General features: G+C 30.6%; 1 protein-coding gene across 1 annotated transcript; it reads right to left on the minus strand.

Annotated features, from left to right (window-relative positions):
• Positions 1-836: 836 nt before the first annotated feature.
• LOC123748339 (nuclear pore complex protein Nup54-like) lies at positions 837-2,583 on the minus strand (the record flags this gene model as incomplete). The annotated part of the gene is made up of 5 exons (XM_069320938.1): positions 2,478-2,583; positions 2,186-2,336; positions 1,950-2,067; positions 1,505-1,685; positions 837-1,375 (listed from the first exon to the last, which is right to left on the minus strand). Coding segments are annotated over exons 1-5 (1,095 nt in total), but the record flags the coding sequence as incomplete, so codon positions are not given.
• Positions 2,584-15,754: the final 13,171 nt, after the last annotated feature.

A 15,754-nucleotide genomic window follows, 5' to 3' on the forward strand; every position in this document is an offset into this window, starting at 1 on the left:
ATTTTCCGGCTTCCATGCCCACCTTTTTCCAACATTTGGCTAATTTTTAATTCAAATTCCTTTTTTTGTATCACCTCTTCTTCTCTCTCACACCCTTCATTAACTTTTTGTCCCAAAGGTAAAGACGTGGATGATGAAGGTAATGGTTCTTCATCAACACTAGTATCGTTATTATCACTTCTTTCTTGTTGTTTCTGTCCACATGTTAATGGAGAGGAAATTGTAGGTGTGCCCTCCATGCTGGAGCAAAATCGACTGACTCTGATATTAACCCTCACACGCTGAATATTTTATATTGACCAATCACTGGCAGGCTTTCTTGGTTAAGCTGGCAGTTTACAGTTTGTGTTTATTTGACTAAATTATTCCTGTAAGACAACACAAACATTGTTGTTACATTCTAGGTCAATTATTTCAAGTTTCCGTTAAAATGTCAGTGTCATCAATATCTAGCAAAATTATTATAATACTTTGCCTAATGGGCAGAGTGCACTTATTGTATGTGAAAAAAAAAAAAAAAAAAAAGGAACTAGACTAAAATTTAATTTATTGACTATCATCAATTCAATGTGTGTGTTGCGGGTTACAAACAAAAAATCAGTGTAGCATCATACCCTCCCTGAGAGAGTGAAATATCATCAGTTCAATGTGTGTTGCTAGTTACGAACAAAAAAAAATTCAGTGTAGCATCATACCCTCTCTGAAAGGGTGGAGGGAGGTGTTAAACAATGATAGGGTTAATTACCAATGTTTGAATGTTGTTTGGGGAAGTTGGTTGACGGTTAGCCAATTTCCTTAACTCTCAAAACTTAGCTGATGTTCTTCTTTATGTTAACGACCACTTGTATATCTTCCTTAAGTATGTTAACTATAGCCTGAAGTGCATCCTGCTGCCATTTTAGGTATTGTGATATATCCTGCACTTTGTCAACAACCAGTCCATACCGTTGGGCTCGCGGAAAACTACCAGGCTTTATAGACTGAGCCATTAGTTCATTCAAACATCCCTTGAGGTCCTGCAGCTGCATATACAAGTTTTCTAATCGCAGTCGAATCTGATCCTCTATTTCTTCTAGTGGTAGATTTTTTTTCCTTTCAACCTCTTGTGCTGACACCAATTTTAGAACTCGGCGCATTATATTTGTCTGTTTCAACTTAAAATTCTGAATGGTAACTTTAATTGTCGTCTGCATACAACTTAATTGTCTTATATCATCCATAATATTCTTCATACTATCATGAATTTTATTACCATATTCTTCTTGATACTTGAACTGTTTCTGTAATTCCTGAAATCCCACTTTTACAACAGGTATCAATTTCTTTGGGTCAGGATTTTTTTGCTTGCCCAGTTCCCACAATGCTGGATCAATTCCTATAAACAATAAATAATTTATTTTAATTTTTAATTCCACAAATGTAGGAAAAAAATACCCCGTAATATCTTCACTTTTGTCATTATGTCACGATAAGTAGATGGATTGGTCATATCAAAATCATTTACCTCTTTGCGGTGTATCAAGATATTTCTTCATTTGTTGTTCAGTTAAAGTCAACATTGGAATAATCTGTTCAATAAACAAATTCTGAAACAGAAAAAGTAGGCATTTTTGTCTCTGTCTGTCTATCAAAAAACGTTCCATTAATAATGTCCCTTTTAAGCTAATTTGATTATTTAAGCCAACCTGATATCAATTCCCATTAAATATATCGGTGCAAGCTATAATAAGGCTTACTTAGGCTTACCTTAAAAATTGAATTGTATGATGCTCTTAACATATGACTAAAGGTGTCAGTGGTAGATGCACGTTGAATCTCTCCTAGAAGGTATATTATAATATAGAGCAGTTTGCATAATACCATACTTGAAATCATTTTTTATGATAATTATTATTAGGGAAAACATTATAAAATCTTTAAATTCTTTAACCATTAGGAAAAACTTGCTGAATGTAAAATCTGAAGTTCGTTTTGTTTGGTACTTCAGCAGCAAAAATTTCATTAACAACAACTTCATTACCTCCGAATAATAGACTCAATGCTGAAATAACTTCCTGTTTGTAGGCCCTGGAAGAATAAAAAAAAAATAAAAAAAAACATTTTTTAATGTTCCCGGATCCTAGTCATATTTAACACTGAAAAATTATTAGAATATTATACAAGTATATGAATATTAATTACTTACTCCACTTCTGAAAGGCCCCTTCCAATTATAATTTGCACAATACCATCTTCATTACGATAATTGGGAATTTTTGTATAGCAAACTACTTTGAAACGACAATATGGATTTTCAGATGTGAACTCTACAGGTGACATATTGGACGAATAATAACCTGGAATAAAATTCATAAAATTATACTTTATTTTAATTATATACATTTTACAATATTATAAACAACTAGTCAAATCTACTAAGTTTTCCATAATGGTTTACTCACTACCACATTGAAAAAAAATAAAATCCACATATTTACCTTTACCAAACCCCCAAAAAGCTTGAGGTTGATTCCACTTTCGAAAGACCTCATCATTTTCATTATTGAAGTAGGAAGGAGCACAGATTGCAATATGTAATGCCATTGATGATGAGCCCGGTTGTTGGTGAAGCATCTGAAACTGATGATTGCCCCTATTTGATTCGACCAGTGAAATAAAAACAATGTTCATCGAATCCTCACACATTATGGTGAAACCATTTAACACACCATCTCACCAAATGACCTACAACAGATCACAATTGCCTTATGTTTGTAAATATATATTAATTTAACTAGTCAGTGGTATGAAGAAAACATTCAATAAAACATATCATTAACTAGTACAAATCAATAAATATCCAGCGACAGGCCTCCGTTGCAGAAATAGGAAAGCGTCTTTTCTTCACAGAAGTTCGTTTGTCAAATATTATGGAAAAAACAAAACAAAAAAAAAACACTTCAATCAATATCATAATGCGCTTCTGTTGATAGGTCGAATTAAAAATTTTAACAATAATATATATCCAGCAGACAACATTGAGTTAACAACCACACTTCTTTTTGGCAAGACGAAACTTTATAGTTGATCTGGTGGTTTTCAGTCTATGACAAGCAGGCAACCCACAATCATCATTAACACATGAAGACACATGTGTATGCAAGAGGGTTGAATATAAGATTAACACCGAACAATGTGGATGTCTAGAAACTACTACATGATGACGAACCCGGCGAAACATTAGACAAATCGGGGTACAAGTTTTTTTTTGACATGATGCACTGTGGGCAAATTCATACAGCAACACATTGGTTCCATCGTGGTTAGCAAACCATTCTAATATTTGTAATAAACTTTGAGTATTAATTTCACAATAACGTTGTTTTTTTTATATAGTCTCAGGCGTTATATTAACCAACTTTCTCAAAGCCACATTTTCATCATTGGAATGGATATGGTTTTCTATTTTAACAATAATAGACTTGCTAGTTGAAGTAGTATCTTTTTTCTCTTTTATCTTCTTCTCTTCGGCTCCCTCACTGATATCGCTAATATCATCCTAGAAAGATTAGATTTCATCACAAATGCACCTGAGACATTATTTATTTATTTATTATAATATAGTGTCCAAAGCTTCATCATGCTTATCATAAAATAACTTTTAGGTACTTACACCACAAGATTCCTTGGATAGCTCCATTACACAGTAGCCCGTATTACTACTGAACAGGATTCTGGCATACTGGTTGACTGGACTGGATACGGAGGCTCTTATATATTGTATCACCGGCATATTGCATGGAACTTAATGTAATGATTCATTTCTCTCTTTGAATTATATTCATTGGTGAATATAAAATAGAAAAGTTGATTCAATGGCGATAACCAAACTTGGTGTTTACATCGGACGATAGTAGTACTGCTTGGTAATCATGTGATATGTTGATATTTTATAAAGAAGATTATGGTTTTGTTATTATGTCCATAATTACATACCTCATATTTTGTAGTCTTGTAATTAGTGGAAAGAGAGAATGTAAGGTATTTAATTCATTATTCATCAAGTCAAAATATAAATATGATAAGTAAAATAGTAAAAGATAATAGATATATATTTTTATTTTTATATTAAATTATTTATATTCTATATAAAAAAAACATGTTCTATTCCATCCATCAACTAATTAACTAAAAGTCTGAATCTAATGTAAAAACACTGTATTGATCTGAATTCATTACACCATATTTTTGATATTCACTTACTTTTTTTTCAAAAAAATTAGTTTTCCCTTCTAATGAGATATTTTCCATAAAGTCAAATGGATTTTCTACATTATAAAGTTTCTTAAAACCGAGTTCAAAGAGAAGTCGGTCAGCCACAAATTCTATATACTTCCCCATTAGATCACAGTTCATACCAATAAGTTTGATTGGCAAGGCATCTGTTAAAAATTCTTGTTCAATCTTCACAGCATTATCAATGATAGAATATACATATTTCTGATCAGGCTTATTAATCAAGTACTTAAATATCAAGCAAGCAAAATCTGTGTGTAACCCTTCATCTCTAGAAATCAATTCATTACTGAAGGTTAGACCTGGCATTAAACCACGTTTTTTTAACCAAAATATTGCAGCAAATGAACCACTAAAGAAAATACCCTCTACTGCAGCAAAGGCAACAATGCGTTCGGCATATGTTGCCGTTCTATTGGTAATCCACCTTAGAGCCCAATCAGCTTTTTTCTTAACAGCTGGCAGCGTTTCAATAGCATTAAATAATCTGTTCTGCTCCTGTAAATCTTTTATGTATGTATTAATAAGTAAACTGTACATTTCATTGTGAATATTTTCCATGGCAATCTGAAAACCATAAAAACACCTCACTTCTGGTATTTGTACCTCTTGGCAGAAACGTTCAACAAGATTTTCATTGACGATACCATCTGATGCGGCAAAAAATGCTAGAACATGTGAAATGAAGTGACGTTCCTCGTCATTAAGTTTCTGTTCCCAATCTACAATATCCTTTGACAAGTCTACTTCTTCAACTGTCCAAAATGATGCTAGCGCCTTCTTATACATTTTAAAGATATCATGATTTTTAATTGGGAACAATGTAAAACGTCCTGGATTTTTAATCAAAAAGGGTTCAATCATCTGAAAAAATATATAAATAAATAAATAAAATATTTATTTTAACATTATGTTCACTATCATAGCATAATAAACGAATGAAATTATTGAATTTTGAGTAAAAAAGAGATTAATTTACTACGTACATGTTCTTCCATCCTATATTTTATGTAAACTAAAATAGGTACACATACATATATATATATATACATACATACATATACATACACACACACATATATATTCTTTTCTTTGACACGCTTCCCAATGAGCAGTATCCATTATAACACCAGGCAGTAATACTTCCTATGTTTTGAAGGCATGCCAATTGAACCTGATTGTGACTCACTGCTGCGTTTGTTGCTATTTACTTCAGTAACAGTATATTCACTCTCTGGGAGAACTTCAGAAGGGTATATAGGGGGTATTTCATTGTTCCAAGTATCAAGTAGATTTGCTCTCAATTTTTCTGAATTGATACTCCCTATATCTTCTGTTAAAATATTTAAAGATTTTAAATGAGGTTTAATACTAATGTCTGCAAATTCATATGAAAGGTACTTATTTACCAATACATAATTTCGTTCCCAGTCATTCATACTTAAAATAATCTTAACATCTTCAAAATGTTTTAAATTAAAGTTTTCCACTTTATTTATTGAGGGCCAAGTAATTGAAGCACATTTTATAATAATTATTTCACTGTTTTGAAGATCAATTAATACGTCGGCAAATGTTTTTCTTACATTTATCGATGAAACATTATCTAATATAAGTAAAAATGAATTTTCCACTAAATGATACAAGTTGATTGTTGGATTAAAGTTTTGTAAAAATTCCACTTTTATTTTTAAATTATTTCTCCATATGACAATTTTATCCCACACTTGAATGATATTTTTGGGGGCTGTTAGTATTATAACAGAATATTTTCTGGGGGTAGATTTCATATTGCTTTTTCATGGTTTACAAAAAAAAAAAGCAACTGCGCCACCCTTGTTGACAGTTGGGATCTTGAAGAACAAATAGAACCAATATCACCATCATTTTATAATTATCTAAAAATGATAAAAAAAAATAGTTCTTTGTATATTATAAGCTCAGAAATATATAAAGATGTGTTGATACAAGAGTAGAATGAATAATTTGTTCCCAAGAAAAATCTACATACCTTATTTTTTATATAATTATCTTTTTAGTAATAATATTTAAACAGGTTGCTTTACACTGTACAGTGTAAAGCACTGTAAAAAAATCTACATACCTTATTTTTTATATAATTATCTTTTTAGTAATAATATTTAAACAGGTTGCTTTACAGTGCTTTACACTGTACAGTGTAAAGCACTGTACTTTACAGTGCTTTATCATGCTTTACAGTATTATAAATCCTACATTTTAACCGTGATCCTAAATTTAACCACAGCAAATGGATCACTCATTATATTAATATTTTTTGCCCACATTTTACATTTTATAATATTTTCACCTGGGCTAAGTTTCAATTGAATAGGAAGAAGTGGGGCATAATATCCATCTATATGTTCCTTGGTTGGAAAATAATAAACAGGAAAACCTTGCGGAGTATATTTGTTTGGACTATTAACCCAAATATGTGAACAAGATACCCATACACATTTTGGTAACTTATTACCATTAGCAATTGAGCTTTTCTTCATATTTTCACGCAGGCTTGTAATCTCATGATCTGCAGAGGGTGGAAGATCTTCAATATTCTCATATACAATAGGTACAAAATTTGGAAGATTACGAATAGATAATAAAATTATCGGTGTTAAGGTATTAAAATACCAATTCTCTTTTCTAAATTGATCAAATATGGATGTATCAAATTTACAAAATACATTATTATTTTCATCATTAGGAATCGTTGTATCATCATTACAATTAACTGTATTTACATGAGAAATCATATCGTAACCACGATTTTGGTCCATATAATACTTACTTTCAAAGACAACATACAGACCAGCAGGTTCAGTATTAGTTTTTGTAATGAAATTCATTGACAGTTGAGGATGCTGAGTTGAAATTGTTGACCTATTTCTTGAATAATATAAATATATAATTGAAAAGATCACAATTAAAAATATTATAAATATTATAATATATAAGGAATTTGATAGTGACATTATTATTTTATTTTATATAAAAAAATGTCTCTCACATCTAAACTAATAATGTATACTAATGATTATATTATATATATAACGAAACAACATTCTTGTTGACTTAGTTGTGTTATTTTGGATACGATGGTCATCTAGTCAATATGTGGGGTTACCTGCAGGGGTCACGACTATCCTCAGTTCTAATCTACACATGAATAATCTTCCATTTAGACCACCACACAGCTGAGTGGATACGAACATTGGATAGTGTCTTTCACCCTGATACCCCTGTTTCATAACAGTGCTGTCACGGGCTGCTTCCTGGGGGTAGAAATAGGCCTGGTCTAAAACTGGTCTGTGGGGACCTAGTAGCAAGAATGCACTTCTCAGCCTACTATACAAGGCCCGATTTGCCTAATAGGCCAAGTTTTCCTGAATTAATATATTTTCTCTAATTTTTTTCTTATGAAATGATAAAGCTACCCATTTCATTATGTATGAGGTCAAGTTTTTTTTATTGGAGTTAAAATTAACGTAAATATATGACCGAACCTAACCAACCCTACCTAACCTAACCTAACCTATCTTTATAGGTTAGATTAGGTTTGGTAGCCGAAAAAGTTAGGTTAGGTTAGGTTAGGTAGTCGAAAAATAATTAAATCATGAAAATTTGGCTTATTAGGCAAATCGGGCCTTGCATAGTAGGCTGATAAGTGCGTTCTGGCTACTAGGTACGACATATATATATATATATATATATATATATATATATATATATATATATATATATATATATATATATATATATATATATATATATATATATATATATATATATATATATATATATATATATGTCGTACCTAGTAGCCAGAACGCACTTCTCAGCCTACTATGCAAGGCCCGATTTGCCTAATAAGCCAAGTTTTCCTGAATTAATATACTTTCTCTAATTTTTTTCTTATGAAATGATAAAGATACCCATTTCATTATGTATGAGGTCAATTTTTTTTTATTGGAGTTAAAATTAACGTAGATATATGACCAAACCTAACCAACCCTACCTAACCTAACCTAATCTATCTTTATAGGTTAGGTTAGGTTAGGGTGCAGAAAAAGTTAGGTTAGGTTAGGTTAGGTAGGTTAGGTAGTCGAGAAAACATTAATTCATGAAAACTTAGCTTATTAGGCAAATCGGGCCTTGCATAGTAGGCGGAGAAGTGCGTTCTGGCTACTAGGTACGACATATATATATATATATATATATATATATATATATATATATATATATATATGTCGTACCTAATAGCCAGAACGCACGTCTCAGCCTACTATTCAAGGCCCGATTTGCCTAATAAGCCAAGTTTTCATGAATTAATGTTTTTTCGTCTACCTAACCTACCTAACCTAACCTAACCTAGCTTTTTTTGGCTACCTAACCTAACCTTACCTATAAATATAGGTTAGGTTAGGTTAGGTAGGGTTGGTTAGGTTCGGGCACATATCTACGTTAATTTTAACTCCAATAAATAAAAATTGACCTCATACATAGAGAAAAGGGTTGCTTTATCATTTCATAAGAAAAAAAATATAGTAAATATATTAATTCAGGAAAACTTGGCTTATTAGGCAAATCGGGCCTTGAATAGTAGGCTGAGAAGTGAGTTCTGGCTACTAGGTACGACATATATATATATATATATATATATATATATATATATTAAATTATTGTTGACTCGAGCTCCTTTTTTATCTGTGATATAAATGCTAAAATTATATTGATCTCATTTTCAATTACATCAGTAAGAATATTATCTCTGTGTGATGTTAATGTTTCACTAAAGGCTTCCTCAAGAACTGTTGGAGTATAATTCAACAAATGAAGGCAACCATAATTATGAACATGTTGAGCCACATTACATTTGATTTCATCTGTATGGAATGAACTGTAAATAATCTGTGCATGACATAAACCATATGGATTCTGGCAATTCAGTTGTTGATTAACATTATTAGATAATGGTGATGGTGGAGATGATGTTAGTTCAAGTTGAGATGGTGGTTGGGAAGAAGAAGGTAGTCTAGGATTATGAATAGGTTTTCGTGATGTAACTTTATATGGATTTTGGGAGTGAGTGGGTTTTAAGGTAATATTCCCTTGTAAGGTCAAATAATTGCGTACCAATGTATGTTGTTTATGTATAACTCCTCCACCATTAGCAATCCATATAATAGTTACAAATAGAGAGTGTAACATATCGAGAAGTAGACGACAATTACTTTGAGCTAAATAATTATGATATATTTTGAAGTCTTTGCTACCTATTATTAAATTTTCTTTGCATTTAACTTTGATTCTATTTAGAGTGTTACTTTCAATATTTTCAATATTTTCAGTACGTTGTATTAAAGATTGGGGATGAGAAAACACAATATCTTTAATTTTTTTGGTTTCAGCATGAGGTGAAAATAAATAATGAAGGAGACTAAATGACATATATAAAATTTCCCTGTTTCAGAAACCAGCAAACGATATGGATGTATTAGATAGGGAAAATATTTAATTATATTAAATACTTGGTGAATTTTATTGATCAAATCGCTCAATTGGGTTAAATATATTAAACGCTTAGAAATAGAAAATAAATCACACAAGCCCAAAATGGGACGAATTCCCAATAAATCATTATTATGATCTTTACTATCAATTGCACAATCATTAGTTCCTAGCTTCCACATATTATCAAACATTTCTACCGATCGACCATCTATAAGTCTAAATCTGTGAGAGGGATTTGCAACAAGGGAATTTAGATCATGTTCATTTAAGAGATAAAGTGGCGTAATATTATTCTTGAAACCACCTAAGAGTAAATCAGCTGTAATTTGGCCATTGGTTTCGTGAGAAAAAATATGATGAGGGCTAATGTATATTATCTGAATTTCTTTAGGTATAATTTTCTTTGAAAGATAAAGTGAATCTAATGACTGGCCCAGTAAACCTAGTGGCTTCATTTCACATAATACAGGATGTATATGGAGTATATTATCTTTTCCATATTATTGGAATGAAGAAAAATTTGAAAGTTTTAAACATAAATTTTGATTCATAATTAGAGTTAGGCCTAGTAAAAACTTGTCATTGATCTTATTATTATCAATTAGAAGATTTTTATTCATTTTTTTTTTATAACCTATACCAATTTCTTTCTATGATTAAATAGTTGTTTTCTTTGTTTATTTGTGATTTACCATAATTTTTCTGAAATAAATTCTTAATAGCCCACTGGTGTGAAGCTGGTACAACACACTAGTGTGTCTGGTGACTGGTACAACACACTAGTGTCTCTGGTGACTGGATCACTTATCAGTGATCTGTCTTGCTCCCCTGGTATAAATATACAAAAACAGAGCTGTTGTAAACACCTACAGTAACAGACCATGGTAAATTTGTAGAAGAAAATTGAAAATATATTTTCAAAAATTATGGTAAATAAATAAATATATGCTTGTATTAGAATTTTTTCATTATATATGAAGTTATTCTTATTATAATAAAACAGGGTTCACATGAAAACCACATAGATATAGCAGACTGGATGATTCCATTTATTAAAAAATATTTTACAGATTGTCTGTCATATAAACCATAAAGGTATTTTTATGGTTAGGTATTTAGTAGTGTCAATATCGCAGCCTTACCTAAATATCTATATGACCAAACCTAAAATCAACCCTACCTAAATATGAACTGATTTAAAAAAAAAAAAAAAAATATATAGTTCAATTTAAAATGAACATATCATAGAATTTTTTAGCCTTTGAATATTCAAGAAAGGTACACCTAACACTTGTAAATGTAATTTTTCCTGTATTTAAGAAACCATTGACCAGTCCTTGTTCAGTAGTCACTGTCCCGATAATCACTTCCGAACATGAGTATTGAATATCAATCTGACTTCCTGTTCGTTGGTTATCATTGACTATAACAGGATGTCCAAACATGTAATCACCACATTCATTATGGGTTAAAACATTAAATTTCCTAAGAGTATCATGTGAATATGCTGGATCTCTTAACAATGATAAACATAAATTTATATAAGTGTCTCGCTTTAGTGGAATAGTTGATCTCATATTCCAGCAATCTTCCAACTTGGAGATGATATAAATTTTCCTTTTACCATGAATACCATGGACACTGATAAGCATGTCCACCACTTTCTTCACTCGCTCATTAATTAAAAGTTCAAAAAATTTATCATCAAAAGTGGGATTTTTCTTGATAATTTTAGGGGTTTTGTTGATTTTGGTGATTTTGGAGGACGATACCATGATGATTATTGCTAGAATATCCTCCTGAAAAAAACATGAAAATAACATGTTTAGAAAATAGATCTAAATGGGAGCAAACCATACTATTCATGTCATATATACACCAATTCCATTCCATTTTAGTTTGACTGAAATAACTACTTGCCTTTTAGTGCCACTAGTTATCCTTGTGATGAGTCTAGGAACCTTAATGGTTATATCTTAGTACAGAACCCATATTTTATATCTTTGGAAAAAAAAATATATATAATATTATTCAAAAGTACATAATGTTATTACACAATCTTTATCTTGCGATTATATCAATTAAAATAGTATATTTATAAATCAAAAAGAATATCCTGACAGAATACGTCTACATCCCGGAGAAGTAAAGTCTATAGATTTCACTTATTCTGTTATTTATTCGTTGTTAACCAAAAAACCCATTTCAAATTTTAATTTCAAACACTTGACATGAAGGTAGACTTGGAGGTTTATGTGTACTAGCATGTTTTAAATTTATCTTTATATACATTATCTTCCATACATGATCATTTGGACTGCATACCATACCCGTTTCTTGTTCAAAAATTCCCACACATGAGTTTCGGATATGTATGGTGCCACAACAACTGATTTTGACCATACCAAAATTGGATTGATAAGCTTGTATTCCATTTTCTAAATTAGGACTGAACTGAATCTTATACTCTTGAAATGTTTGTTTTAAAAGTTGGAAAGTATTTCCTCCTCCAAAAGCATGTCTCTCACTATTTGACTGGCCAATTAAGTAAATATCAGTGTAACTGTTGTCATAAAAAATATCACCTCGAAAAGTATCTCCGGGTAGGTGGAAACACTCTGGCTGCAAACGATTAATCATTCTAAAATACCACTTACAAAATTTTTGTATAAACTCGTCACTTCTTATAACTTCCATTTTATGTTCTACCGAGGAAAGAACACCACATACAAATTTGTTTTTTTCATTATTAGTTCGAATAGAAGTTTTAGGAACATCATCACATAAGACAGGTTGTTTTTTTTCATTATTTGTTTGAGTAAAAGTTTTAATTTCACTCTCTTCTGTCTGATGCTGTAATAGTGTACTTATATATGAATCACATTGACATTGTACTGTTCCTAAATTTGTACGTTCTGCAGTACCCATAAAACTACATTGTTTAGGATTTTTAATTATATTCTTGGTTTCACCAGTTGTATATTGAATAAAACTTGGATTGGAACATAAAATGATGTTCGTATTTCCGGGTATTGAGAGTTGGATAGCACTTGTAATTTCGGTTTGGGGGTTTGAATGTGCTCTTCCTTGTTCAGTTGAATATCCGATACCTATTTTACCATGCTGCTTTGTCCAAAACTCTTTTACAGCTATTACCAATTCCATTTTCTTAGCAAAAGGCATTGATGGTACTTGATTTTTATAGAGGTAGTTAAAAAGATTTTGGGCAGTAAGACGTCGATAAGAAAACAAGCGTTTCAAGTCTGAAGTGTAGTATAAAATTATATTTAGGGCCTCTTGAGAACTTTTAGGTGAAAGGCGATGATTACCTGTTGATGTCTGAGCCAGACATCTAATATCTTCAGGGCTCAGTGTTTTTAACAAATCACGTACATTGGCTTCATAAGGGGAATTTATGAGGTTCATAACATATAGGAAGGAATACAACACTAAGAATGGAGATAAATAATAAAAAAGTTTATTTATTTACTTACTTCTTTATTTATTATATAAATATATAGAAAGTACATTAATGTACATAATAAAACTGAATGTAGCCTCCAAAAAATATCATTGAGTCAATGTCGCTATGTAGAGCGACACACACAGGACACTGTCTCTGACCACACCCTTGTCGAGTCCACTTCCTTCACACCTATCGCACTGTAATAATCCATTCCGTGTCCAATCATAGTAAGAGTCACTCACCACAGATAATTGTACTTTTGACCAGAAGAGGGCGCCTTCTTTTCCCATACTTGTGGGTGACGGCTCATAGATAGCAGCGCTGCCATCGCTTCTCCATTCTCTGTGGAGGCGTCGGGTCCATAACACAATTACAATGAGAGCCATATTTATAAATCGTGAAATAGAAATACTCACTCATTGTTAACAAAATTTATTTAGGGTTGGGGTTTGAATAGGGTAGTATCATCATATCTTTGTCTCAAATTTCCCAAATAATAGGTAATTGGGATTAACATAGTAGTATATCAAAAGGCCCTTCTTACAATAATGTCAGTCCAAAAATTAAAACTCTTTATTGAGGATTAAGTTATTATATCTTAGCCAATAGCCAAGGCTACCTACCACCAAAGTACAGCTCACCACCCATATATTTTCCTTCAATGTTGGAATGATTGGAATTACCAATTTAAAATTTCAAGTCATATATACGATATATATGGGAATTTAGGGGATATTACAAAAAAAACATACCAATTTAAAAACACCATGTAAAATAATTATAACATTTAAAATTGTGAAAACAATTGTTAATATAATGAAAAATTTCTTAACAAATAATGATATCATTTTCTTCGTGTGTGTAATACCTATATAAATGGTTCCATTTGTAACATATTTACTGTTATTTATATTTAAACTATTATCAAGGATTGTAATGTTATATTTTTCATATAACCAACACATTATGACATTCAAATTATCTTGTAAATTATTACACACCTGAGTTTCGTTATTGATACCTCCTACTATTATAGACAAGTGATTCCAACATAGTAGTATATTTTTATAATCCCACAATACAGAAAATTTCATATATTTAACAGGAGTCCTAATCATATATGCATCTTTAATAAAAGATAAATTTTGTACATTTTCATTATAACTTTGTACATTTTCATTATTATAATAACGGCATTCTATTAAAATTGACGCTAAGTTAGTTATGTTTATTTGGTTTGGAAGTATAATAGATGAATTTCGTCCTATTAGTATATATACCTGTATAGTGTCTTTAAAGTTTAACTGGAACTCGAACCATTCTTGTTGTGATAGTAAATCATATATATTGAAAAGTTCTTCATGTTTATATTTAATTTGCTCATCACCTCTATCAAACCAGTATTTAATTGAATCTTTCAATACTATAACTTCATTGCAATCATACTCTTGATTCATTGGAATTACTGGAATAATTAATAATAATAATAATAATAATAATATTAATAATAATAAAAAAAGGGTTGGAATCATTTTCAAGCCACAAAATAAACTAAAAATAATATAACATTAAAGCTTGTTTTTATATTTTAATCTTTCAACATTTAGTAAAAAATATATGGTTATGGATGTCATTATTAACAATCAAGGAAATCAGCAACCAAAAGCAGATCTAGAGCAATATTATTTTCAATTGGAAATTCAGGATCAGTAGTAATCTCATTTTTCTTGAATTGAGTATTGTAGGTGAAATATGTACACGCTTTTTGAAGAAGATATGATCTGAAGAAATAAAATAAAAAAATAAAAGTATTATAATTATTTATTTATTATATACAGTTTATATGTTTCTCTAAATAACAGTTTATCTCTAAATATAACAGTTTATATAATAACACTTTGTTCTAACAGCTTTATACTTACGGAATTGTTTTAAAATGGATTTCATTTTTTTCCTGTTCAATACACGTTGTTGAACTTGACATCATAGCTTGAATTAAATTTGAGGTGAAGGCATCTTTCCTTTTAATGATGAATTCATGGTCATCACAAGATATTAACTTGATGTATGTGGAATTAGGACCTTCACATCCACCATAGAAAATCTGGTAATATTGCGTTAGTGTTTTTTATCTTCAAAAAACATTCAATCCTATTTTACATCATCTCATCATGATAAAACTTAATATGTATATTGTGGAGGTTTCTCTACATTTAAGTTATCATTTTTCATAGCTAACCAAATTTCTTCGGAATGGGGTTTACTTGGATGAAAAAATTCATTGACAAGAAATTTAAGAAATATTTGAGCATCCTCAGTAACCCACATATTACAACAATTGTTTGCATAAACATAATATATGTGAACATATACCCAACAATTATTATACTTAATTCTTGCTGTTATGGTGGAATACCAACCATAATAAATGAAATAATTATATATCCGGTCCATATGGTCATATTTAATAAAATCTTGAAA

This window comes from Procambarus clarkii, unplaced genomic scaffold (assembly GCF_040958095.1).
Source record: "Procambarus clarkii isolate CNS0578487 unplaced genomic scaffold, FALCON_Pclarkii_2.0 HiC_scaffold_921, whole genome shotgun sequence".
NCBI classification, from domain to species: Eukaryota; Metazoa; Arthropoda; class Malacostraca; order Decapoda; family Cambaridae; genus Procambarus; species Procambarus clarkii.